This window comes from Trachurus japonicus, chromosome 10 (assembly GCF_045865225.1).
Source record: "Trachurus japonicus isolate A0001 chromosome 10, Traja_1.0".
In the NCBI taxonomy this organism is placed as follows: Eukaryota; Metazoa; Chordata; class Actinopteri; order Carangiformes; family Carangidae; genus Trachurus; species Trachurus japonicus.
In genome coordinates this window covers 37,776,855-37,804,854 of record NC_140916.1, presented here as the reverse complement: position 1 = coordinate 37,804,854, position 28,000 = coordinate 37,776,855, and the positions used below count along the sequence as shown (strand labels likewise).

Sequence of the window (28,000 nt, the reverse complement as noted above, 5' to 3'; positions counted from 1 at the left end):
GTGTAGTCAGGATAGCGATCAGACGAAAGGGAAGAAGAAGTTGAAGGGCAGCCTGGCGTTGATGGTGGGTGTCACTCTGTAACCGGGAAGAGCCGCAGCCGACACCGGGACGAAGGCCACCGACGTGGTGACTGACACGACGCTGCTGCCACCGGACCACTAGAGGAGGAGAAGACACAGCAGAGGAGATGAGTAGAGCACCTTCCTGTTCCTCCATCAGTATATGAGCCCGTTTACACCTGGCATTAAAGGGATAGTTCACCCAAAATTGAAATTTCACTCATTATCTCCTCCCCCTCATGTGGACTAAGGGCTGGGAGAAGTTTCAGAGTCCTCCGTGGCTTCTCTGAGTTACAGGGGGTCTCGGCGTAGCAGTGCATGTCCATATGACGGTTGCAAATGGATACCAACTGTCTTCGTAACAAAAAGACACACCAAAAAACATCCAAATACCTCCATGCTGCTCGTATGTAATGTCAGTCTTGTATTGTCCCGAAAAAAATTAAATAAGTCTATATTTCAAGCTTGTTTTGTAGCGGAAGCTTCTTGAAGCACAGACCCTGGTTCGTCCAAATTTGACGAACCAGGAAGAGGAGCTTCGAGAAGCTTCCGCTACAAAACAAGCTTGAAATATAGACTTATTTAATTTTTTCGGGACAATTTCTCATGTTGGGGCTTCAATACAAGACGGACATTACATACGAGCAGCATGGAGGTATTTGGATGTTTTTTGGTGTGTCTTTTCATTACGAAGACAGTTGGTATCCATTTGCAACTGTTATATGGACATGCACTGCTACGCCGAGACCCCCTGTAACTCAGAGAAGCCACGGAGGACTCTGAAACTTCTCCCAGCCCTTAGTCCACATGAGGGGGAGGAGATAATGAAATTTCAATTTTGGGTGAACTATCCCTTTAACATGCCTTCTCACTCATCCTATAGTGCTTGACCGCATTAAAGTACACGACACGTGTAAATGCACCCAAGACACATTATCCATGTTTACATGGACACAAATGTTCCGAATAAAGGGCTAATCAGAATAAAAGTGCATCATGTAAAACACGTCAATTGGAAGATTCTGATCTGATCAGGAATCGTGGTAACACTTTACTTGACGCCTATCTCTATAACACATTACAACCATACTTTATAATGAGTTATAATGCAGTTATAGCACTGTATAACTATAGTTATATTATAGAGCATTATAACTTTATTATAATATTTGACCTTATAAGCCATTTAAATGCTCTATGATGTGTTATACTTATTGGTATAAAGCCTTATGATAATTTATGAATGTTTATAATGATAGTTATACATGTTTATAAGCCAATTCTATCACATTATAACTATATGTATAATGTATTATCGACGTGGGCATTGTCAGCGAGTTACTAACAATTATAACGTATTATAATACCTGACCATATAAGTCATGATAAAATGCTTTATAGTGTGTTATGATTATTATTGTAAAGCATTATGATCATTTGTGAGTGTTTAGACACCTCGCTCATATTATTCTAAGAACTGAGGTTGTGTTAGATAACCAAATGTTATACAGTGCTCTAACTCGTTTTTTTTTTTGAAATCTTTTTTTTTTGAAAATGTTTTTTTAAAATATTGTGCAATGTGCATTTGTTCGCCTTTTTTACATAAAGAAGAGTACAGGTTTTGAAAAGGGTTTAAGTTCACTTTATAATGGAGTATGTTAATTTATAGGCTCCTACAGTATTTGTGTGCAGATAAATGTTAAAAATGCAGACTAAAAATCAAGAGAATCTGCAATATCGTAGAATCGCAATTTAAATCGAATCGCCATCCAAAAAATCGTAGAAGAATCGAATCATATCGTCCCAGCCCTATTATTAACTGTTAAACGGTTAACCATGTGCATTCCTAGCAGGGAAAAATTATAGATGAGGAAAAATTGAGTCACTTCGGTGTTTTGTTGGTTTGTTAGGGTCAGGGTTAGGACAGCACAGGAGGAAGTACAACTTCTCCTTCTTGCGGTTGTTTTAGGGAAATCAGACGACTCATGTCAAAATGCTGCTATTCTGAAGAAAGCTCGGTGCATGTATAGGAACGTCATGATCTGATTATTTGATTTTGCGCCCATATAAACAGTGGATTTGGATTTTCCAATCCCTCAAGTTTTTTATCTGATTAAGACATTTTGTAAACACAGCTACTGAGGACGGACTGTGATCTGATCGACCTTTTCTCTTCTACTTTTACTTTCTTTTTTCTTTTTTAATTTACCCGCGCAAATATGTGCATATTAATGGCAGGTGTAAATGCTATCCAGTCAATTTGTATCCAGATACAATCTGGATAGGAGACACATGTTAATGCCAGGTGTTAAAGGGATAGTTCAACATTTTGTCAAATTGGCCCATTGCCATAATCCCTATAGTCATAGCAGTAGGTTCGTTACCTTTACTTATCGGTGCAAGCTGTTTTTAGAACGGTGGAGCAGAGCCGTGAGCTGCTCAGAGCTACGCTACGGAGGCTCATTATGGGATTTCTTGGTTTCCCTCATCAAACTCATCAAATACACAATCCAACAACTCCACAACGCTCTGGTGGACAAGTTGTGACCTGCACATTCACCACGCTATGAGATAATAACACAACGTTACCACACAGAGTTGTTTTAGAGGGAAATACAGAGACTGTTGATGAAAAACTGTCCCTGAAGGCAACACGCATCAGTGGTTTTGCATGAATTTCCCTCTAAAACAACTCTGTGTGGTAACGTTGTGTTATTATCTCATAGCGTGGTGAATGTGCAGCTCACAACTTGTCCACCAGAGCGTTGTGGAGTTGTTGGATTGTGTATTTGATGAGTTTGATGAGGGAAACTAAGAAATCCCATAATGAGCCTCCGTAGCGTAGCTCTGAGCAGCTCACGGCTCTGCTCCGCCGTTCTAAAACAGCTTGCACCGACAATTAAAGGTAACGAACCTACTGCTATGACTATAGGGATTATGGCAATGGGCTAATATGCCAAAATGTTGAACTATCCCTTTAACAGGGTGTGTGTGTGTGTGTGTGTGTGTGTGTGTGTGTGTGTGTGTGTGTGTGTGTGTGTGTGTGTGTGTGTGTGTGAGTCTTACCAAGCTGGTTGTGTTGGTCTGTATCACTTCTTTTATGCTCACGATCTGAGGTTGAGGGTTCACCAGGGATCCATATTTGGTCCACTCTACTTCCAGATGACGTGACAACGGGATGCTGCAACTCTGGGCTTCCTACACACACACACACACACACACACACACAAAGTTGGACACTTTCCATGGGAATTTATGGGAATATATGGGAATAAACAGGAATAAATCTGAAATTTACAATATTTAAGGTTGGCCCTTAACAAGGAACTTAAATATAGTTGGGGGACACACTATATTGTAGCATAATATTGGCTAAAACAACCAGATTTAATGCAAGCACACTTGAATATATAATTTGGGGGGGGGGGGTAGTAATATTTTACTCAACATTCATGTTTTTGTTGTTCAGTAAAAGAATTGATTGTTCATACAAGAATTAAAAGTTGATAAAGTTCTACTCACAAATAAATCAGTTGAAATGTATTTTTGTATGTATATAATTGTATTATTTTGCAGGGATGTCTGCTTATGACAAAACTAAATATTTGCATTTATGTTTGGATATGATACAGTTTGTTTAAATTACCCCCAATTTCCAGTTAATTCCCATAATATCCCAATAATTCCCATAAATTCCCAAGGTAAGTTTCCAATTTGGAATATTTCTAAAAATTCCCCAGTTTAACTTCCCATGGAAAGTTTCTGGAAATTTGCTGGAAATTTTTCGCCCCTTTGCAGCCCTAGATATGATACAGTTTGTTTAAATTACCCCCCATTTCCAGTTAATTCCCATAAATTCCCATAATTCCCAAGGAAAGTTTCCAATTTGGAATATTTCTAAAATTCCCCAGTTTAACTTCCCATGGAAAGTTTCTGGAAATATTCCGGAAATTTACTGGAAATTTTCCACCCTTTTGCAACCCTAGATATGATACAGTTTGTTTAAATTACCCCCAATTTCCAGTTAATTCCCATAAATTCCCAATAATTCCCATAAATTCCCAAGGAAAGTTTCCAATTTGGAATATTTCTAAAATTCCCCAGTTTAACTTCCCATGGAATGTTTCTGGGAATATTCCGGAAATTTACTGGAAATTTTCCACCCTTATGCAGCCCTATTTGTGACTGAGTTAGAACTCACTGCAGGGTTGAAGCTGCTCTTGAGCTGCAGCCAGTCCAGTTGATTGTTCAGTGGAGAGTTTCCAAACGAGGCCACATACTGGGGGGGGTCTGGTCCTCTCAGGACGTCCACCAGCAGCCGGGACACCAGGGAGCAGTTGGCCGTGTCCTCCAGTCTACGGGAACAAGACAGAGCTCAAGAAAACTGTCCCTAGTGTCCACAGAGGTGGGATTTGTTGAGTGGAAGGCTGCAAGAAACAGAAGAAAGGCCAGCAGCACTCGTGTCCTTCTCATTGTCCTTTATTGACCGAATCTCCTTGTTGTTTACATTCTACTTCCGGGTAGAAAACTTAGACAAATCTGAAATGATTGAAGAAACATTACTATTTCTGTGTGTGTGTTTTGTGTTGCTATGTGTTGTATTTATTCAGTTTGGGGGAATCACAGTGTCTAGAAAGCATCAGTGGCTCAGCTGACAGGGACAGCTAACGGTAGCTAAGCTAACGGTAGCTAAGCTAACGGCGGTAGCTAAGCTAACAGCAGGACGTCAGCTGTTAAAACCCTCCCGTTGTGGGACACGACATGAAACTACTCCAGTTAGCTCAGACATCTCAAATATATAGAAAAATATAACAAATATTCAACAACCCAGACATCTCAAATATCATAGGTAAATCCACAGGTAAAAAGTTAATTGGACTTTTTTAATTGGTCTATTTACCTGTGGATTTACCTATGATATTTGAGATGTCTGGGTTGTTGAATATTTGTTATATTTTTCTATGATATTTGAGATGTCTGGGTTGTTGAATATTTGTTATATTTTTCTATATATTGTTACATTTTTCTACATATTTCTATTTTTCTAATGTCTGTAATTTGTTATTTTTCTCGAATATTAAAGCAGTACTAAAGAACTTTCAGTTTTGGTTGAGTTTGGTGGCGCCTGTGGACCAAAGCGGTAGTGTTTTGCCTGAAGGAAGACTCCATTTCCCATGAACAATAGCGTGAAGCCCTGTAAATATCCTGCATTAAAATTAACAGAAGACATCAAAACTAAGTTTCTGTTTCCAGTGGATCATTTCAAAGTGAAAACACAAACATAATCCATTGCTAAAGTGCCGTTTTGCCTGTTCCCTCCTTGTTGTGACTCGCAAAAGTGAAAGTGAAAGTAAAGTGAGAGCAGGGTTCCTACCATGCTCCTCAAAGCTGCTTAGTGCCAGAGAAAGAGATACAGACCATAATGATACAGACCCCCTCAGGCCACGACAGAGGTGTCATTCAACTTGTTGTAAGTCGATGTATCATCACAAAAGTTATGAAAATATTTTATGAAGGTTGAAAAGTTACTTAGTGCTGGTTTAATACTGATCAATCAAGTGATTAACCACACCTGTGAGTATTTAAATGCATCACTTCCTGTTGAATGTTGCACACTGAGGAAGACGTTGTTGAAACCGGTCTGTGCATGTTAATTAAGCGCCGACGCAGTTTGCAATAAAGGACAATGAGAAGGACACGGAGTGCTGCTGCTGGCCTTTCTTCTGTTTCTTTAAGTTTATCTTTTGGCCGTGCACCTCTTTAGTTTGTTCCTGAGACTTTTGTTGAGTGGAGAGTGCGTGTTTTTCTTTTCTGTTTTCTAGTACCTTAAAGTGCAGCCAGACACGGCATCCACACCAAACAGGACCGGGGAGCGTCCACGTGGACCGTGAAAACAGTCCTGGTCCTCAGCGCCGTGGAGAAGAGAAACGGTGTCACCGAGGTCCACGCTCCTGACGATCCCATTGGACGTGACCGTTAAGGCCAAATCCTGGTGCTTGTGGCAGATCAGAAAGCATTAAAGAATACTAAATTGGGCCCCTCCCCCTAACTTTTCCAGTTTTTTTTCTTAGACTACGTATGTATTATCATTTTTTATTTAGCCTACTTTGTTTTGATGCTAATGCAGCATTACACTGCAAAAACTCAAGTATCTTAGCAAGAATATTTGTCTTATTTCTAGTCAAAATGTCATTTCTAGTCAAAACAAATCTCATTATACTTAAAATAAGACACATCATATTAAAAGTAGCTTGTTTTTAGACACTTTTTACTTCTTTCAAGCAGATTTTCACTTGGAATAAGTAGAAAAAATCTGATAGTGGAACAAGTTTTTCTTCCTTATTACAAGCACAAAAAACATGTTTTCACTGGCAGATTTTTCTACTTATTTCAAGTGAAAATTTGTTTGAAACAAGTGAAAATGATCTAAAAACAAGTTAATTTTTAGGTAATGAGTCTTATTTTAAGTGGAAAGAGATTAGCTTTGACTAGAAATGAGACATTTGGACAAGAAATAAGACAAATATTCTTGGAAAGATGTTGATTTTTTACAGTGTACTATGAGTATTAGTCAGGGTCTTACGCAGGATAAATCAGTCATACAAAGATTAGACTACTGGGGTTTTTTATGGGCCCCACTGGGCGCTGGGCCCCTAGAGTTATCACTAGGGCTGCCACAAACGATTATTTTGATAGTCGACTAGTCACCGACTATTTTTTTCGATTAGTCGACTAATCGGATCATACGTAAATTGAATGTAAAACATACAGATTATCGCACCAGCATGCAGCTGCTCTTATATACCATCATTAGCTTTCAGCTTGAAGTGTTTAAGGTATATGCTAACTAAAAATAAAGACAATTAAGATGATAGTTCATTAAACTTTTAATGAAATATGCAGCTTTAACTGTAGCATAAAGTGCAAACAGCTGAGTAAAATAAGGATAAGGCACTGGCCTAAACAACACCAAAATAAATACTTAAAGGTTTTTTAGGTTTTTCTTTCCTTCATTTGTCTCTGGCATTAAACATAGCTACATTTAAATAAAATGAGGTGGACACCTGAAACTAAGGAATTATTCACAATAATAAAGTTTTGGTAGGCCTATCAATCAAATATAACTTGCTCAGTGTAAATAATAGGAGTCGTTCTGTTAAAAAAAATCGAATAGTTTATAAGACAATCGTCTTGTCTGAAAAAATGTAAATGTTCCCTTTTTACTGTCACAGAGGGAGAAACATAGAAAGACTCAACAGAAAGTTCTGTGTGAAACTGTCAAATGAAAACAAGTGAAACTGAGGTGCAGCTCAAACTCTGCAAGGTGTGGACTGTGATGAGAAGCTACCGGAAAATATTGACGTAGTTTTACGCCGGGAGAGAAGACTTCCTCGTTAAGATGAGCGCTCATTACGTGACCAAGACGCTGTGACCAGACGCGGTAACGTTCTAGTTCTCCAACACCGATCTCAAAGTCCGCGGTTTTATTTTTAAATGACGAACGGCTGTTTTTCAGTCCGTGATTTAAAACGGTGGAGCGGCGGTACCGCTCCTAGTAGCGCTTCTCATTTAAAATGACAGAGAGAGAGAGAGAGAGAGAGAGAGAGAGAGAGAGAGAGAGAGAGGGAGAGAGAGAGAGGCGGCGGCAGCGACGGGGGGGGGCGGGGGGTTACACCGGTGCCGCTTGATGAGGGACAAGACCGGTAGAGAGAGAAAAGAGAGAGAACACCTATGTGTAGCCTACTGAGTGAGTGAGTGCACGTGTGTATGTGTGTGTGATGCGCGGCTGCAGCGGCGGGTGCGTGTGTGGAAGGTGCGGCAGCAGTTTTGAGAGAAAAACAAAATTAAAAAAAACAAAACAACGACGCATCGACTATTAAATTAGTTGTCGACGATTTTAATAGTCGACGTAGTCGTGACTAGTCGACTAATCGTGGCAGCCCTAGTTATCACCACCTTTCTCCCCTATACAACGGCCCTGCATTGGGGTCGGTAAAGGATATTCTGCTGCTCTTCTTCCAGACACTAGAGGCAGTCCAACCACGTAACCTGGATTTCCGCTGTAGTGGACTGTGGTCTGCTCCGTGTCCTGCTGTTCCACAATCACAGAGTAGGACACTCATTCAGTCTCATCAACAGCACGTTTTCATTGGTACATCGTCACAAAGGATCCTAAAAACCTTTACAACACTGGAATAACAGATCACTTAACTCAAGGTCAGCCTACTAACCTACTGTACATCACATAGACATCACATAGTCTTCTTTTTATGTCAGATGTAGAAGTTGAAGTGTTGGTGAATCAAGGTTATTATAGTTTTAACAACTAGTTTTTATTTTCATTTAGTTTTTCAGTTTGCTTTTTCTATTATTTCACTTTAGTTTTAGTCAGTTCAGCAAGTGATGAAGCGGTTTTACTTTAGTTGTAGTTTTTCAGGTTTTAGGAGAAAGCCTCTGTCAGACCTCTTAAGATGAATTTCCACGTTTGTGGGATTTTTCCCTTTTAGTTACATCCCATAATGTTCCCATCAGTTACATTCACTCTTATCTACCTGTGGGTCGTACTCCAAGTCGTCCCATATTGAGCTGTGGCCTTTTCTTCCTGCAGCTTTAGAATCTCTAAGAAAACTACAACTAAAGCTGATGTGATCTGACTGAACTTCAGTGTTAGTTTTGCATTGTTTACTGTTTATTAAAGGGATAGTAGCATTGTTTTAAAAGTGGGGTTGTATGATCTACAAATAGCCCCTAAGTACTTTAATTGCAGTAGAAGACTCTCTACACTCCTCCCGTTAGCAACGCCAGCCCATAATAGCCCTGCCCAGAGATTTACAACATACAGTGTTGTGAACAGACCCAAAGAAACGGCCTATTTTCACGGCCTAAAAGAGGTTTTACCTGAAAGAAAAATACACAGTTCCATTGTTCGCTATAATATAATTTTTTCCAGCCCCTCAAAGTGCAGGAAAAACACAGTTTTTATTTGGACCTAACCAACTCACGTATCCCTCCGCCCAGGGTTAGCGCCCGCCGATCAGCAGTTGGTTAGGTCCAAATAAAAACTGTGTTTTTCCTGCACTTTGAAGGGCTGTAAAAAATTATATTATAGCGAACAATGGAACTGTGTATTTTTTTTCAGGTAAAACCTCTTTTAGGCCGTGAAAATAGGCCGTTTCTTTGGGTCTGTTCACAACACTGTATGTTGTAAATCTCTGGGCAGGGCTATTATGGGCTGGCGTTGCTAACGGGAGGAGTGTAGAGAGTCTTCTACTGCAATTAAAGTACTTAGGGGCTATTTGTAGATCATACAACCCCACTTAAAAAAAATGCTACTATCCCTTTAAACCACTAAAAATGACCTGATCCTGATGAACAGCTTCCAATCATACAGTGCCTTCTTCTCTCTCCAACCATCCATCCATCCATCCATGAGCCGCAGTGTGTTGATGAGTGACTGTACCTCAACAAAGGTGATCTGAAATTCCTGTTTCAGGGGCAAATCAACTTCACGGACAAATCCCAGCACCAGAGATGCGGACACGTTCAGTATGTGACCCTCTGGACTGTATGACACCACATAGCCAACCTGAGGAGACAGACGCACACCAGAGCACAGAAATATTCATTACAGGAGGAAACTTTATTAACTTAACATTCAGTGTATGTGATCTCAGTAAAACAATGAAATCTGTTTCCTCCAGTTCATTAATTTATTGTTGCATTGTTGCATTTTTCCAGTGGCAAGAAATGGAAGCATTGTGATGAGCCTTAACCCATAACTCTGCAGTGAAAGCTCTGCTGTGTGAGGTTATTGGGGAGATGACGTCCCGTTATCAGGGGTATTAGGACAAGGATGATATCTGCTCCAGGGCCGGCCCTAGGATGTTGGTGGCCCCCTAAACAAGGTTTTTGTTTGTGGCCCTGCACTCTAAGCACAAACACCAAATCACTGGTTAAAACTGAATACAGACGTGTTTATACCCTCTGAGGTTTGAGGCCATTTTCTCCACTTTTACATATTTTCTTAAATGTATCTTTTTAAGATACTTGCAGATGTAACAATACTCAAGTGTTTTATGTCTAAATATTAGAACCTCCGCTGTAAGCACACTGAGGCCAGTTTGTCCTAGAACACTGTAGAAAGAAATAATTTAGGACAAATGCTGGAAATTTGAGGTCTGCTTTTTGAAAAATGTCAAATCCCTTGTGAAAACACTCCTGCAGTCATGAGAATGAACTGTTTTGGTGCTTGAAATAGGATATGAATACAGTAATAGATAAGTGTAGAAAACAAGTCTAAAATGACATTTTGTCAGATTGTTTTTTGAGCACAAATGTTGTCATTCTGCCGTTCTATTTTCACCAAATGTCTCAAATGTGAGATAAAAGAAGCTGAATATTGACTTCACATTACATATAAAGCTCATAGCTGCACGTGCAGACCTCAGGATGTTTAAATGACTTGATGAACCCCGGTACCTTTCTGATCATGTGGCCCCCCACCTAACGGCTGTGGCCCTAAACAACCACATAGAGGGTTTATGCCAGGGGTCGGCCCTGACTTGCTCTGTCAAAACAATATAGTTTGATCAACTCATCATCAAACAAAGCCACAATGTCTTTCTGTTCCCTGAAGGTTCACACACGTTTCTCTCTCAGTGCCGTCCCCTACTGGTAACTCTTAACCACTCTCCTAAATATCTGGGCGAGTAGGAGTGATTCTTAGATTTAAGAAAGTTGATAAATAGCTTTTATTCTTAAGTTTGAGAGTAGGACTACATTTCCCAAAATTCTCAGCACTTAAAGGGATACGCCCCCAAAAAATTTGTGTGTCTTGCCTCACTCCCGAGTCCATGACCAGCAGATAGACACCATCCTTTCGACTGTGCGTGCAGCAACAAGGGAGATAGAGCCGTATCGCCGTAATTAGCTTAGCTCAAACACTGGAAGTGTATAGGTAGCGTTAGCCTGCCTCCATCTAAAGTCGCTAATTAGCTTAGCTCAAACGCTGGAAGTGTATAGGTAGTGTTAGCCTGCCTCCACCTAAAGTCATCAGAGAAACTCTTCAGCAACTCTAAACGGACCGATCTTCGTCTCAGTGCTGACAAAACTCTCCGGTAAGGCATCTTGAGCGGTCAAATGCCGCTAACGGGACGAGATCGGTCAAAACGGAGGGTTCAAGCAAAGACAGTTTATTTTAGTTTAAGCTAGCTACATCGAGGGTAGGTTAGCTTCCTATTTCAAAGTAAAAGCACAAATTCTATCGTCATGGTTTTCTGTATGTAAAGGGCAACGGGTGTTTTATTTTGTGAAAGTAACCGGAAGTGCGTTGGTCACAACGGCTAGCTTGAGTAGCACCGAATTCGTCCAAACAAAATTGTAAACAGCTGGTATTTAGACAAATTAACGACACACTGCTGATCTAAACGGCTACTTTCTCACCTAAACATGTTTGAAATGTCGATAAAGTGATATATTTACAGAGTTTAGAGCTTCTGACTGCTGATTTCGGCTCGGGTAGGAGGCAGGCTAACACTACCCATACACTTCCAGTGTTTGAGCTAAGCTAATTACAGGCGATATGACTCTATCTCCCTTGTTACTGCACGTACGGTCGAAAGGATGGTGTCTATCTGCTGGTCATGGACTCGGGAGTGAGGCAAGACACGAAAAAAAATGTCAGCATATCCCTTAAAGACTAAAATGGCACTCTAAGACGCTTGATAAAACGGCCCTAGGACTCTTGTTGTGTTGTGTTGTGGTAGATAAAGTGATGACAAGTTGTCAGGAACAGTACTCCAGAGACAGGGCCGTTGCTAGGAATTCTGGGCCCCCTTAAAGAATACTAAAGTGGGCCCCTCCCCCTAACTTTTCCAGTTTTTTTTCTTAGACTACGTATGTATTATAATTTTTTATTTAGCCTACCTTGTTTTGATGCTAATGCGGCATTACACTGCAAAAACTCAAGTATCTTACCAAGAATGTTTGTCTTATTTCTAGTCAAAATGTCATTTCTAGTCAAAACAAATCTCATTATACTTAAAGTAAGACTCATCATATTAAAAGTAGCTTGTTTTTAGACACTTTTTACTTCTTTCAAGCAGATTTTCACTTGGAATAAGTAGAAAAAATCTGATAGTGGAACAAGTTTTTCTTCCTTATTACAAGCACAATAAACATGTTTTCACTGGCAGATTTTTCTACTTATTTCAAGTGAAAATTTGTTTGAAACAAGTGAAAATGATCTAAAAACAAGTTAATTTTTAGGTTATGAGTCTTATTTTTAAGTAGAAAGAGATTAGCTTTGACTAGAAATGAGACATTTGGACAAGAAATAAGACAAATATTCTTGGAAAGATGTTGAGTTTTTACAGTGTACTATGAGTATTAGTCAGGGTCTTACGCAGAATAAATCAGTCATACAAAGATTAGACTACTGGGGTTTTTTATGGGCCCCACTGGGCGCTGGGCCCCTAGAGTTATCATCACCTTTCTCCCCTAGACAACGGCCCTGTCCAGAGGACTCACCTTCAGAACAACATGAGCACACAGGTGTGGCTGCAGGAGAACAGGACTCAGGTCTTCTCCTTCACTCAGGCTCAGCTCAGTGTGAGTCCGGTCTACAGACTGCAGGACGACCGAAGACACCTCCACAGGGACGAGCTGCAGCAGCAACACAGACAGACATGTTTACTCACTTTATCAGTCTACAGAGTGTTTACATGTTGGCTCAGGCTGCTGTCATTTGTTTTCTGCATCATCACCAACTTACAGAGAGATCAGTGGTTATTGGTAGTGATGTTCGATACCACAAATTTCCTTTCCGATCCGATACTGAGTAAAATTCAGGCAAGATACTTTGTGCAAATGCATCTAATGTGCCTGGTAAATCTAATAACATTTTTAAAAAGTACTGTATTTCAAGTCATAGCTTCCTAAGGATGCAAGACTTCAGAGTAGCCTAACATATTTATTTGTGACCCCATCCATCAAAATGAGTCACAGTGACCCAAATTTCAAAGTTGAGATTTTGGTATCAATGGAAAGATTAGAAAATAAGCTTTAAAATGATACCCTAGTCAAAGTCATATATTTGATGGTTTTCAAGATGTGGCCATTTGAATTACGATCTCCTACTCTCTTATTCTGTTCTAAAACCTGAGAAAATTGCAGTTAAAGTTTTTGCCAGATGACTCTGGCATCTGTTCCTGTACCACGTGATTACACGCTCCCTATACGGTCCCTTGTTGTCATAGAGACGCCATTCAATGACCCTCGGAAAGCAGAGAATCTCACAATTCAGATGCTTTTTACAGCTCGTCTCTATCATAAACGGTTCAGAAGTTGTCATGTTTTGTTGACATTTTGTAAAACATGTGCAAGCGTGTACGTTCGGTTTAGCATCAATGCTACGCTCTGTTAGCATCGATGCTACGCTCTGTTAGCGTCGATGCTACTCGGTTTAGCATCTGTTTCTGTACCCGTCCCTTCTCGTCATAGATGCAACATTCAATGACCGTCGGAAAGCGGAGAATCCCGCGATTCAGATGCAGTTTACAGCTCGTCTCTATCATGAACGGTTCAGGAGATATTTCATGTTTTGCACCGAAGCAGCACTCATTTTCAGAGGGTTTAAGTTGCAGGTCGACTTTAATAATCATTTACGTGCCTTTTCTCAATTATCTGGACTGTGAAACTTTGGGAGATTGTTTTTGAATGTCATTGCTTTGAAATTAGGGTAAAAAAATGTTTTTGATTTTCTATGGGTTTTCCACGTTATCAGCTGATTATCTAAAAATAAAACGTTGCGACATCCGACTCATTTTGATAGAACGGGTCACATTTTAAACTCTGAACTATATTGAGGTAGACTGACTTTGTGAGCAGCTTACGCGTTACGCACTTACCCAGGTGGAAGAAAAAGTAGTTCCCACCAACCGCGTGTCATTTAGACAAGATCTGAATAGTTTAGTTACTTTCCACCGTATTCCTGTTAATGATATGCCTAGTATGCATTACCACAAATGACTGAAGTATCAAAAGTATCAATATTTTAATTTGAGTATCGATTCTAGAGCACACAGACCTGGTATCGGAAGTATCGATTTTTCAGTATCGATCCGCACATCACTAGTTATTGGTGATTTATGGTTTATTGTTTAAGGGAAGTTAGTGCAGATTCGTGTGAAAAACTTCTGCAACTGCACTGCAACGATATCTCAGCTGACTAACAGACAGTGTTCATTGTGTGAACACACTGTCAAGATCTCAGACAGGTCTGGTTATTAGGGCTGTTCGATTTTGCCCAAAAATAAAATCTCGATTTCCGATTACGATTACAATTTTTTTGTTAAATGACGAACTATTTTGTGTGCTGTTTGTGTCTTTTTAAATGGACCTAATGGACCGTGAGAGCTGTAACTGTGTAGTGGAAAAGGGCCGTTGGTCTTTTTGGCAACGAAATCTAGTTAGAGTAAAAAATCGATTTTTACGATTTCAAAAAATCGATTTCTACAATTCCAAATAATCGCGATTACGGTTTTAAATCGATTAATCGAACAGCCCTAGGTCTGGTAAGCTGAGCTTCATACCATAACAATCATCCTACTGCAGAGACAGACAGACAGACAGACAGTCAGTCAACAGCATGCTTCATATGTGGTGATGTGTATAACCTTTATTTAACCAGGCGAGCAAATTAAGAACAAAATTCTTATTTTCAAGTGCAGCCTGAAATATAAACAACTGATGGGTTCCTTATTCATGTGAACTGACAGAAAAGAGTGTGTTGCAGCAGTTAACCTCAGAGTTTCTGCTCTCTGTGGTGACATGATGATGGAGAAACATTTATGTGCAAAACATTTGTCGGTGTCTTGCTACATTTCCTGGTTTAGCAGAAGCTGTGAGGCTGGGACACAGCAGCATCCACACCTGGTGAGTCGCTTTGGACAAAAAATAAATAGGGACCTGCTGTGCCGTGTAAAAAAAAAACACAACAAGAACAAAAAACTGACAGCGAGTGAGTGTCACAACTTCCTGTATCTGGCCTTTCAAATTAAAAGTCCTATAGCAGTTCAGTCATATTGATTTTGACCTAATTTTGACAAGACACGGCTCCAAATGTTTGTTTGTTTTTTTCCTGCACCCAATCAACCAATGAAATTTTGGTCGGCTAATGATTATTTGGTCGACTATTTGGGGGCAGCCCTACTTCTTTTAAAGGGATAGTTCAACATTTTTGGCAAATTGGCCCATTGCCATAATCCCTATAGTCATACTAGTAGGTTTGTTACCTTTAATTGTCGGTGCAAGCTATTTTTAGAACGGCGGAGCAGAGCCGTGAGCTGCTCAGAGCTACGCTACGGAGGCTCATTATGGGATTTCTTGGTTTCCCTCATCAAACTCATCAAATACACAATCCCAAAACTCCAAAACGCTTTCGTAGACAAGTTGTGACCTGCACAATCACCACGCTATGAGATAATAATGGAAAAAATGAAAAAACTGTGAAGGCAACGTGCATCAGTGGTTTTGCATGAATTTCCCTCTAAAACAACTCTGTGTGGTAACGTTGTGTTATTATCTCATAGCGTGGTGAATGTGCAGGTCACAACTTGTCCACCAGAGCGTTGTGGAGTTGTTGGGTTGTGTTTTTGATGAGTTTGATGAGGGGAACCATGAAGCATAGCCCTGAGCAGCTCGCCGCTCTGCTCCGCCGTTCTAAAAACAGCTTACACCGACAATTAAAGGTAACGAACCTACTGCTATGACTATAGGGATTATGGCAATGGGCCAATTTGCCAAAATGTTAAACTATCCCTTTAAAAGCCCTCTATATGTACGGATGACTGATCCATTCCATGCTTCTTTCTATACATGCATTTCTATCTACCGTAATGTTTATTTAAGGTCTGTTCATGTGAACACTGCAAAAACTCAAACTCTTACCAAGAATATTTGTCTTATTTCTAGCCAAAACAAATCTCTCTATACTTAAAATAAGACTCATCACATTTAAAAAGCAGCTTGTTTTTAGACACTTTTTACTTATTTCAAGCATATTTTCAAATCTGACAGTGGATCAAGTTTTTCTTTCTTATTACAAGCACAAAAACTTGCTTTCACTGGTAGATTTTTCTACTTATTTCAAGTGAAAATTAGTTTGAAACAAGTGAAAATTATCTAAAAACAAGTAAATTTTTAGGTGATGAGTCTTATTTAAAGTGGAAAGAGTTTAGTTTTGACTAGAAATGAGACATTTGGACAAGAAATAAGACAAATATTCTTGGAAAGATGTTGAGTTTTTGCAGTGAAGCACTTGGTGCAGGTTATTTCTTTGTTGGAAAGCACTGAATAATCAGTTTGTCAGTGTTTTATTTTCCTTCTTTATTCATAAAGGCATTTAATCAATCAATTAATTCAGTAATACCCAAAGCAAGTGAACACCTTTTTTCTCACACCCCCTCACAAAGGTCATTTGAACCCTGACACAGCCTCCTTCCCATCACACCTATGTGGAAAATGTCTTTAAAAAAAAAACATACTTACTGCTGCGTCTTTATTCTTCCCCTGTAGAGAAGAGAAGATGTAGTTGAACACCTAAAAATGAACTGATTCTTTCAATTGAGTGCTATCACGCCTTTTTTTTCTTACTTATTACATTCATTTTAATAAGATACTATGTTACTATGTATATTAACTCTCATGGAAAGCATCAACAGCTGCTCCTTTAATAACAGCATTAGCATCACTGAGGGAACAGGAGAGTGCTTCAGACTCACAGCGGAGAGCTGGATGTTAGTGTAGGTGTTGATGTCGAGGGCTGCTGAGCTGCTGCAGTCCTGGTCCAGGATCAGATCTCGATGACAGGCTCTGCTTTCATCCTTTAAGAACGCTGTCAAAACAAAGGTTAACCATTAAAAGCCAAATAGGCCAAAACTCTTAAACTGTGAAGGGCGGTACTTGTTGGAACAGTCTACCAACCCCAGTTAGAGACAGCCCCACGTTTAATGCATTCAAAAAACAGCTTAAAGGATAATTTCCGTTTTTTACAACCTGGACCTTATTTCTAGCATAAAATACGATCATTTTACTCACCCAGACAACTTTGGTGTCATTTGGAGTCGTTATGACGAAATTAGCCCCAGTGGAGCGGCACGTATGTCCGTATAATGCGAGAACACGGGGCAGCGCAATGCAGCCTCTAAATAACACATTATCCGCTGCAAAACTCCTTCATTTCGCCAATATTTAGTTATGATAGGCTAGTGCTATTCCCCTCTGAGCCCGTGGTGGCATGTTAACAACATCCGGGGTCTGTAGGTTGACCTACTGACCTCTTATCTGGATGATGTCATCTCCGACCGTGGTGCGGCGCGGCTAACTTGCTAGCGCTAATGCTGTTTCTGCGTGTTTCTGACTTGTCAGAACAAAATGAGCAGCTGGATGAAGTTCAGCTTCCACAGGCTTCCTCTCCTCAACCTGGACTCACTAAAGCTCCGGCTGGTTGAGATAAAAATGGACCCGAATGCCGAAGCAGAATGATTATTATCAGAATGAGCCGGGCAGCGGTCGGAGATGACATCATCCAGGTCAGAGGTCAGTAGGTCAACCTACAGACCCCGGATGTTGTTAACATGCCACCACGGGCTCAGAGGGGAATAGCACTAGTGTATCATAACAAAATATTGGTGAAATGAACGAGTTTTGCGGCGGATAATGTGTTATTTAGAGGCTGCATTCTGCTGCCCTGTAGACTCCATTATACGGATATACGCGCCTCTCCACTGGGGCTAATTTCGTCAAAACGACTCCAAATGACACCAAAGTTGTCTGGGTGAGTAAATGATCGTATTTTATGCTAGAAATAAGGTCCAGGTTGTAAAAAACGGAAATTATCCTTTAAAGCATGGTTATTGTCCCACCAAACCTGCACCCATGTCTGAAATACTGACTAATTAGCACTTTCATACAGTACTACTGTAGCTCTTATCTCCTTTTATATCATATCCATTACTGTAATTTATTGTGTAGCTACCTCCTTTATATCTATGCAGATATTATCATCCGGCCTCTCATTTCTTATTATTATAACGGCTGCTAACTTTGTACATTCTTGTACACCCTATGTAGGTTATTATCCATCGTTTTAAATGTCTGAATGTAATTTTATTTGTTTGTGTACCATGGGACCACGGATGGAAACTAGCTTTCTAGCTAAATCTGACATATTTACATCAAATAATTGTTTTTGTATGTTCATGAATATGTGGAGTCCCATTTCAAATAAACTAATAAATGAAATGAAATGAAAAGACTATGAAGAATTCAAAAAAACGAGCACTGTTAAGCTCAGTGGGTTGAGCAGATGGCTATAGTCCTCAAATCCCGACCCTGGTGGCCCTTTGCTGCACGTCATTCCCCCTCTCTCTGCCTCCCCATGTCTCTCTCGACGTATACACAAATAATGTATTTATACAGCTCTGTAAAATATTAAGAGACCACTTCAAAATGATCAGTTCCTCTGGTTTTACTATTCATAGCTATGTGTTTGAGTAAAATGAACACTTTTGTTTCATTCTATAACCTACTGACAACATTTCTCCCAAATTGGAAATACAAGTATTGTCATTCAGAGCATTTATTTGCAGAAAATGGCAACAGGTCAAAATAACAAAAAAGATTCTGGCGTTTTCAGACCTTGTTACTGTATAATGCAACGAAAACAAGTTCATATTCATTTTAAAACAACACAACACTACTTTTTAAACTTAGGAAGAGTTTAGAAATCAACATTGGTGGAATAATCCCAATTTTTAATCACAGCAGTATTTTTTTATTTATTTATAATCTTTCTTCCTCATTAAATATGATTTGGTTCAAGTGATCAGCTCAGTAGAGTGAGGTGCTTGTGGTGGAGTTCAATAAACACTGGAATCGATGGCTGCCGTAGAGAAGCCATCAACAGAAGTGGTTTCTACCTGCAGGATTGTTGTCCACACACTCAGCAGTGACACCAGGACCTGGCAGCCACAGCAGGCCTCTTTCTCCACCCTCACCTGCTGTAAGCATCCCATCACCCCACTGAAAAAACACACACACACACACACACACATAAACACAACCACACATCAGAAAACTTTACTGCAATGTAATGTGGTGTAACACTTTTCCTACCCATCTTAGAAAATTAGAAAATTTACAAAAGAAAATGATACGTGCCATATCTCGCTCCACACGTCCACTCTTCCTTAGTCTTAATCTCTTGAGGCTCACAGAATTCAACATCCATCAGAACGCAACAATGATTTACCAAGTTGTAGCTACGTAACCTGAATCCTAAACTGTCTATGCTCATCCCAGTCAGCAGCAGCCCTGTGCATGGCTACCATACCAGACATTTACATCTCATTAATGGAAAAAAGAGAGGTTTAAAACGCACTAGCCTATGTATCACCACCAGGGGGCCGCTGGTCTGGAATGGGCCGGATGAGAGTCTGAAATCAGCCAATTGACCCTTCGCGTAAGCCCCGCCCCCTTTTACTGTTACTGTTGCTACACCGGGCAAGCTTTCACTCCCAGCCATGCTCCTGGCAGTATTTGGTATCGATTTCAAAGGAAATATCAGCAAATTTCTGGATAAACTGTTCTGAGATAATAGAGAGAAGAAGTCACAAAGATCATTCATAGTTTTCAGTGACGTGACTCGCGCAGGAGGATAAAACATCTGTTCAACGACACGACTGGACAATGTACAGAGCAGCAGTAAGGACCGGTCATTTTACCGTCTATCAACCCACCAAGACTTAGGTCATCTCACTGGTCATGAAACGTTGTCAAACTAAAAGTTTTTGGGCGATTGTGAACCACATACAGCTTTCGCTGCTGTTTTTTTTTCTTCCACCGCTGTATCAGTCAGTGAAAGCAGTCCCTGCCTGGAGGATCCCTCGCCTAACAGCCCAGGTAAAAGCCCTAAAAGCCCAGGTAAACGCGGTAAAAGTACAGCTGTCATTTTGGAGGTGAGGTTATCCCCATATTTACACTTGCTCAAGAAGAAAAAAAAGTCCGCTCGTATCTGAACATCTCTATATTGCTGCTGCCGCCGCCGCCACCGCCGTAGTAGCAGCAGCAGCAGCAACATCCTTCTCTACAGACAAATGTTTTTCGTCCTAGTCTCAAAATGTGTCCACAAAAGCAAACGTAATGACTCACTGCTGAAAGCTTGCCAGGCCTATAGTTACGGTTGCTAACGTAGGATTGGACAATAGCCGTTTGTGGGAGGAGTTGGCGAAGGGTCAATTCCATCTCAGTCTTCAAGAAAAGGTTAAAGGTGCAACTTCTTAACTCATATTTATCATCGTAATCTGGGTATGTCTGTTTTATGTCTTTGTCTATTTTGAGTTATTGATTCGTCTTGTGATTGTATGTTATGTTTTTGTTTGGTAATATGTATTGTCTCATTGTCTCCGTCTATTCTGTGATGTATGTTTTGTCTTGTTTTCTATCATGATTTGACATATGTATGAATATGTAATACGTTAGTATTACGTTTGAGGCTCCCGCCATGAGCTTTAAATAGCTTCTTGGGAGACCTGGCGCTTCACACATCTGCTTCCCTTCTTTTCTGCTCTGTCTACTAATATCATGTGTGTTGTGCGAAATAAAAATACTGTATGAAGGTAAAAATTCAAAAACCAACAAGATGGAGAGTGCTGTAGGTAAAGAGTGACGTACCTGGTATCCAGACGAGGCCTGACGTCCTTCGTGTGACACCTGACTTTTCTTTTCCTCCAGGTCAAACATGAAGTTGTTGAAGAGTTCGAACAGAGACGCAAAATTGGTGTCGGTTGGAAGAGCGGGAGTGGGATGAGAGAAGCCGTCGTGACCTACACACAGACAACGACAAGCAGCTGAGACGTTTGTTGTTGGTCAGTCATCATCGGTGATATCACTGTGTGTAGCAGTCTGATGATGAGGAACTTGGATTCAGGATTCTGTGATGCCAAGCAAGCTCAACAAAACCAGGTTTTCATGATCAGGCTTAAAGGGATAGTAGCATTTTTTAAAAGTGGGGTTGTATGATCTCCATATAGCCCCTAAGTACTTTAATTGCAGTAGAAGACTCTCTGCACTCCTCCCGTTAGCAACGCCAGCCCATAATAGCCCTGGCCAGAGATTTACCACATACAGTGTTGTGAACAGACCCAAAGAAACGGACTATTTTCACGGCCTAAAAGAGGTTTTACCTGAAAAAAAATACACAGTTCCATTGTTCGCTATAATATAATTTTTTCCAGCCCTTCAAAGTGCAGGAAAAACACAGTTTTTATTTGGACCTAACCACCTGCTGATCGGCGGGCGCTAACCCTGGCAGGGCCGTTGCTAGGAATTCTGGGCCCCCTTAAAGAATACTAAAGTGGGCCCCTCCCCCTAACTTTTCCTTTTTTTTTTCTTAGACTATGTATGTATTATCATTTTTTTTTTTTTTTAAGTATATTTTTTTGGCTTTTCATGCCTTTATTTGATAGGACAGTTGAGAGTGTGACAGGAAATGGGAGGCAGAGATGGGGGAATGACATGCAGGATAGGGCCGTCCGACGCGGGACTCGAACCGGGGCCGCCTGCAGCGAGGACTACAGCCTCAACACATGGGGCAGGTGCTCTACCAACTGAGCTAAACACCGCCCCATATTATCATTTTTTATTTAGCCTTCTTTGTTTTGATGCTAATGCAGCATTACACTGCAAAAACTCAAGTATCTTAGCAAGAATATTTGTCTTATTTCTAGTCAAAATGTCATTTCTAGTCAAAACAAATCTCATTATACTTAAAATAAGACACATCATATTAAAAGCAGCTTGTTTTTAGACACTTTTTACTCCTTTCAAGCAGATTTTCACTTGGAATAAGTAGAAAAAAATCTGATAGTGGAGCAAGTTTTTCTTCCTTATTACAAGCACAAAAAACTTACTTTCACTGGCAGATTTTTCTATTTATTGTGAATTTAAGTGAAAATTATCTAAAAACAAGTTAATTTTTAGGTAATGAGTCTTATTTTAAGTGGAAAGAGATTAGTTTTGACTAGAAATGAGACATTTGGACAAGAAATAAGACAAATATTCTTGGAAAGATGTTGAGTTTTTACAGTGTACCATGAGTATTAGTCAGGGTCTTACACAGAATAAATCAGTCATACAAAGATTAGACTACTGGGGTTTTTTATGGGCCCCACTGGGCGCTGGGCCCCTAGAGTTATCATCACCTTTCTCCCCTATACAACGGCCCTGAACCCTGGGCGGAGGGATACGTGAGTTGGTTAGATCCAAATAAAAACTGTGTTTTTCCTGCACTTTGAAGGGCTGGAAAAAATTATATTATAGCGAACAATGGAGCTGTGTATTTTTTTTCAGGTAAAACCTCTTTTAGGCCGTGAAAATAGGCCGTTTCTTTGGGTCTGTTCACAACACTGTATGTTGTAAATCTCTGGGCAGGGCTATTATGGGCTGGCGTTGCTAACGGGAGGAGTGCAGAGAGTCTTCTACTGCAATTAAAGTACTTAGGGGCTATTTGTGGATCATACAACCCCACTTTAAAAAAATGATACTATCCCTTTAACTGAACCTTACTGTGTTGGTAACCTCTGCTATGAAGCTTGGTGTCAGTTGACACATTTAACCCTGGTTCACCTGTCCAGGTCTAAGCTTGGTCATGTGAAAGACAGAGCTGTTTAGAAAAAACATAAATACGTGATCAATATGATGTGAAATGAAATGCTGACACCTGCAGGTAAAGTTTGTAATAGCCCTTTCCTGCATGTCATTCCCCCTCTCTGCCTCCCCATTTCCTGTCTCTCTCTCCACTGTGCTACCAAGGCATTAAAAACCCCAAAAATATACAAAACAAAAAGTTTGTTATAGCTTATTAGGTAAATTACATCTAAATATGATCACATGACTGGATTAGAAAAATACTGAAATCCAGATAGAAATAATTACAAATGATTTGTATTATATAAATAAATGATTTGTATATTGTTATATTGTAAAGTAAAACTATGGGCATACTGTATACTGCAAAAAGGATTCAGTCAGTCTGACTGAAATGTTTGTAATCACAAAAGTGAACAGTATATTTTCTGTTCTTTCAGTGTTTTTAGTGTTAAATCTTTTGTTCCTGTGATCTCGCTGTAGCTCGGTTGGTGACAGGCTTTGATAAATCTACCTGGCTTCTTTGAACTGATGGATGGATCGCTGGTTAAACTTACGGTTTTGTGATTGAATGCAGAAAATGTCATAATTGGTCTCCTTGGCAACAGACACTTGTGGATGTGAATAGCCGTCCATAGTGCTGCCTAAAGAATATGACGCCACATCGCGGCTACACAGCTGCTTGTTGCCTCTGGAAACAGAAACATGTACATGTAAGAGATGTTACCTTCACCTGGGACATGAATTCTTTTTACATCTGAATTTTTCCACCTTGATATATGTATATATGGCATTTTTTAAAGTGGGGTTGTGTGATCTACAAATAGCCCCTAAGTACTTTAATTGCAGTAGAAGACTCTCTGCACTCCTCCCGTTAGCAACGCCAGCCCATAATAGCCCTGCCCAGAGATTTACAACATACAGTGTTGTGAACAGACCCAAAGAAACGGCCTATTTAAAAAAATACAAAGTTCCATTGTTCACTATAATATAATTTTTTCCAGCCCTTCAAAGTGCAGGAAAAACACAGTTTTTATTTGGACCTAACCAACTGCTGATCGGCGGGCGCTAACCCTGGGCGGAGGGATACGTGAGTTGGTTAGGTCCAAATAAAAACTGTGTTTTTCCTGCACTTTGAAGGGCTGGAAAAAATTATATTATAGTGAACAATGGAACTGTGTATTTTTTTTCAGGTAAAACCTCTTTTAGGCCGTGAAAATAGGCCGTTTCTTTGGGGCTGTTCACAACACTGTATGTTGTAAATCTCTGGGCAGGGCTATTATGGGCTGGCGTTGCTAACGGGAGGAGTGCAGAGAGTCTTCTACTGCAATTAAAGTACTTAGGGGCTATTTGGAGATCATACAACCCCACTTTTAAAAAGAAATGATACTATCCCTTTAAAAGAATGGTTCATGAATGAGGTCCAATGACTTTAAATGTGAAAGTGATGTATTCAGTGTTTTTAATGGTCATAATCACTGTGTCTGATTTCCTTTTTATCTGGATGTCTCTGTGTTTTCATCAGTAGATGTTTAGGTGCATCATCATCCACTAATAGGTCACAGAGTAGTCTGCCCTGTGGCCATGATGTCTGTAGAGAGCAGTGTCAGTGGGTGGAAAGCTGCCACTCAGACAGTCACAGGACCCACCTGACTGAGGCCACGGAGCAGTGGGTGAACAGCGCCGACTCCTCGCCGCAGTCTCTGTCACAGCAGCAGTTGATGTCACACACTTCTCTGGACTCATCACAGGGACACACGCTGTCAACTGACACACACACAAACAAACACAAAGCAACGCACAAGTTACAGTAAAACTGATGGTCTCCAGATGGTGCACTGACTGAGTTTCAGAGTTCCTACACATTTGAAATTTCCAAATTCCATACTTTTTCCAGACTCTAATCTCCAGACTTCTCGGTAAAAAATTCAAATAATTTGTGATATTTAAGTAAACAGATGTGCATAATATTTAAAAAAAAAAAAAAAGCATGCAATTTATCTCGTTTTCATTCTGAATGTGTGTGCCATATGCAACCAAATAATTTCCAGGTGATTGTAGCTAAGTACAATAGCACATACAAAATAGTTAACCCAAATAACTTCAGATAAGACCAAACCAAGATAAGATTAAAAAATAGATGTATATTTTCATCCAATAGTTTCCATTTTCCATACTTCTCCAGACCTGGAAATATATAAAATCAAATTCCATACTTTTCCATACTTTTCCATACTTGCGTAGGAACCCTGGGTTTTCAACCAATACATTTATACATACACCAACATTTTTTTTTCATGTCTTGCCTCACTCCCGAGTCCATGACCAGCAGATAGACACCATCCTTTCGACTGTGCGTGCAGTAACAAGGGAGATAGAGCCGTATCGCCCGTAATTAGCTTAGCTCAAACACTGGAAGTGTATTGGTAGTGTTAGCCTGCCTCCACCTAAAGTCATCAGAGAAACTCTTCAACAACTCTAAACGGACCGATCTTCGTCTCAGAGCTGACAAAACTCTCCGGTAAGGCATCTTGAGCGGTCAAATGCCGCTAACGGGACGAGATCGGTCAAAACGGAGGGTTCAAGCTAGGGATGGGACTTTTTGTCGACAAATCGACAAAAAATCGACACATGCTCCCCTCGACAAAAAAAATGGAGTGTTGAAATGTCGAGGGGGCGGGGCTTGTGGGATTTCCAAATAAAATATTTTAAATAAAACAAATCCACTTTTTCTAAATGGGATAGCTACTTGACCCTCATTCTGCTTCACATGTGACGGGAGCGTGCGCGCATGCTGACAGGCCACAGAGTCCAGAGATCAGCTGTCCGGGCTCCCTGCAGTCTAGGTGATGGTGCTGTTGATGACGAGTCCGGCTCCGCAAAAAGGGCAAAACCACGGGCAAAACAGGTGGAGCAATGGTTGCATGCATTCAGAGGACCGCGGACATGCACGGAAGAAAAAAAAGAAACCAAATGCGTGCTGCCTCGTCCGCTCGTGCCGACAGCAGCGTTAATAAACCACAACAAAAGCACGTGTAGCCCCCGCCCCCGCCCGCATAGAGTGCCGAAGCGTAAGCAGGAAGTAACGGCCCCCTGGGTCCTCAAATCGAAAAAAGTCTCCATACGAATGAACGGGAGTCCAAGTTTTATTTCGTGATCCGATTGAATTGTGCCATGAGAAAAAAATATGACCTCTACCTGTTTAAAACATCACGTTTCATGAAGAGAAATCAGCAGTTTATCGTAAAACGGCAACAGAAGAATGTATTTAGTGTGACGACGCTCTGCGGACTACAGATCTGTGTCCCACAAAAAATACGTCACCAACTGACACGGGAAAGGGCGGCATGTGGTCGCCATGGTGACATCATCTACACCACCTGTAGTCTTTCTGGTTACGGACTCTTCGGAGTTTTATTTTACAGTAGTTTTACAACAAACGGCTGATTTCTCGGGATGAAACGTGATGTTTTAAACAGGTAGAGGACAGATTTTTTCTCATGGCACAATTCAAACGGATCACGAAATAAATCTTGGACTCCCATTCATTCGTATGGAGACTTTTTTCAATTTGAGGACCCATGGGGCTGCTTCCGCTTCGGCACTCTATATCTGCTGCTGCTGTTGCTGTTAAAAAAAAAAAAAAAAAAGGGCCGACAATTCGACAAAAAGTCGACACATGGGCCTCGACAATCGACAATCCAAATCCTGTGTCGTTCCCATCCCTAGTTCAAGCAAAGACGGTTTATTTTGGTTCAAGCTAGCTACATCGAGGGTAGGTTAGCTTCCTATTTCAAAGTAAAAGCACAAATTCTATCGTCATGGTTTTCTGTATGTAAAGGGCAATGGGTGTTTTATTTTGTGAAAGTAACCGGAAGTGCGTTGGTCACAACGGCTAGCTTGAGTAGCGCCAAATTCGTCCAAACAAAATTGTAAACAGCTGGTATTTAGACAAATTAACGAGACACTGCTGATCTAAACGGCTACTTTCTCACCTAAACATGTTTGAAATGTTGATAAAGTGATATATTTACAGAGTTTAAAATGAAATCAGCTTCTGACTGCTGATTTCGGCTCGGGTAGGAGGCAGGCTAACACTACCCATACACTTCCAGTGTTTGAGCTAAGCTAATTACGGCGATACGGCTCTATCTCCCTTGTTACTGCACGCACAGTCGAAAGGATGGTGTCTATCTGCTGGTCATGGACTCAGGAGTGAGGCAAGACATGAAAAAAATGTTTTGCCGTATCCCTTTAACATTACATTTGAATCATTTTAGTCACTTGGATCAGAGACATTATTCCTTCTTACATATCCTCATAATATTAGTTAATTTATTCTAGCATTTTTTGTATTTAATAATAATAATAATAATAATAATATAATAAATTTAATTTCTAATGCACTTTTCATCAACAAGATCTCAAAGTGCTACAAAGTTTTTTTTTTTAAATGTTAAAAGCAAGATAAAGGAAATAAAAACATATTCAGTAAAACAATAAGACAGGGTTAAAATCAGTTCATAATTAACATTCATAGGCCTTTCTGAATAAAAACGTTTTCAGGCCTGTTTTAAAAGAGTCTATAGGCTCTGAATAGCCCTCAGCTGGGTTGGGAGGCTGTTATTTAATTTCTGCCTATAAAATTAGATGTTTTATGAGTTGCATACAGCGTGTTTTTCTATGTGCAGGCATTTCCATTCCCCTTTGGTGATCCATGCTTGCTTTTGCCTATCGTTGTTGTAACGTTATTTGGAAGAGATGTTACTGACGTGTTCTGTTACTAACCAGGCTGTTGGAATTGGTTGAAAGCTACTGTAGCACATTAAGTTAGCTCACCAACAGCTTATTTAGCGGTGTTGGGTTAACTTGACTCTGTGGTCGGTTGTTTTTTACCTTTAGTCAGAGGAGTGAGCAGGGAGCCTGAGGCGGGCAGCGGCACCGGGGCAGCTGTCGGTGGACTGGGGCTGGGCTGCTCCGTGCTGCTGTCGGTGGGTGTCGGTTGACTGGGCTGCTCTGTCGGTCCTGTGTCTGTAGCCTCAAACTCTGTTGTTGAACTCTCCGTAGTAACGTAAAACGTCTCGTTACCTTCACCAAACGCAGTCGTGTTGACGTCAAATGTCTGGCTCGTTGTGTTTTCATCTGCTGCCGTTAAAACTTCCAGCGACAAGAAGAATACACAGAAGATATTAAGTAGAAAGCACAGCGCTGCAGCAGCAGGAGCCGCCATTTT

The 28,000-nt window shown here is 40.4% G+C and overlaps 1 protein-coding gene and 1 long non-coding RNA gene across 2 annotated transcripts in view; both read right to left on the bottom strand.

Moving 5' to 3' along the window:
• LOC146980391 (uncharacterized) overlaps positions 1-28,000 on the bottom strand; it is a 301,847-nt gene that overhangs the window by 267,744 nt on the left and 6,103 nt on the right. The window lies entirely within an intron of this gene.
• LOC146980392 (tectonic-1-like) lies at positions 3-27,997 on the bottom strand. The gene is made up of 13 exons (XM_085788889.1): positions 27,664-27,997; positions 24,417-24,534; positions 23,325-23,458; positions 20,794-20,945; positions 19,041-19,143; positions 16,821-16,954; positions 12,589-12,723; positions 9,521-9,646; positions 8,065-8,152; positions 5,886-6,024; positions 4,262-4,415; positions 3,127-3,258; positions 3-159 (listed from the first exon to the last, which is right to left on the bottom strand). Exons 1-13 carry the CDS (start codon positions 27,995-27,997, stop codon positions 19-21), a joined length of 1,890 nt encoding a protein of 629 aa, XP_085645015.1. The 3' UTR covers positions 3-18.

Bases quoted from the DNA above. Each gene is read 5' to 3' on its own strand.
- LOC146980392 (XM_085788889.1), bottom strand. From the start codon at position 27,997: ATGGCGGCTCCTGCTGCTGCAGCGCTGTGCTTTCTACTTAATATCTTC. The intron at 24,535-27,663 runs GTAAAAAACAAC...TGTGTGTGTCAG, and splicing joins GCTCACTCCTCTGACTAAAG to TTGACAGCGTGTGTCCCTGT. The intron at 12,724-16,820 runs GTTCCCTCAGTG...TTGCTGCTGCAG, and splicing joins TGAGTCTGAAGCACTCTCCT to CTCGTCCCTGTGGAGGTGTC.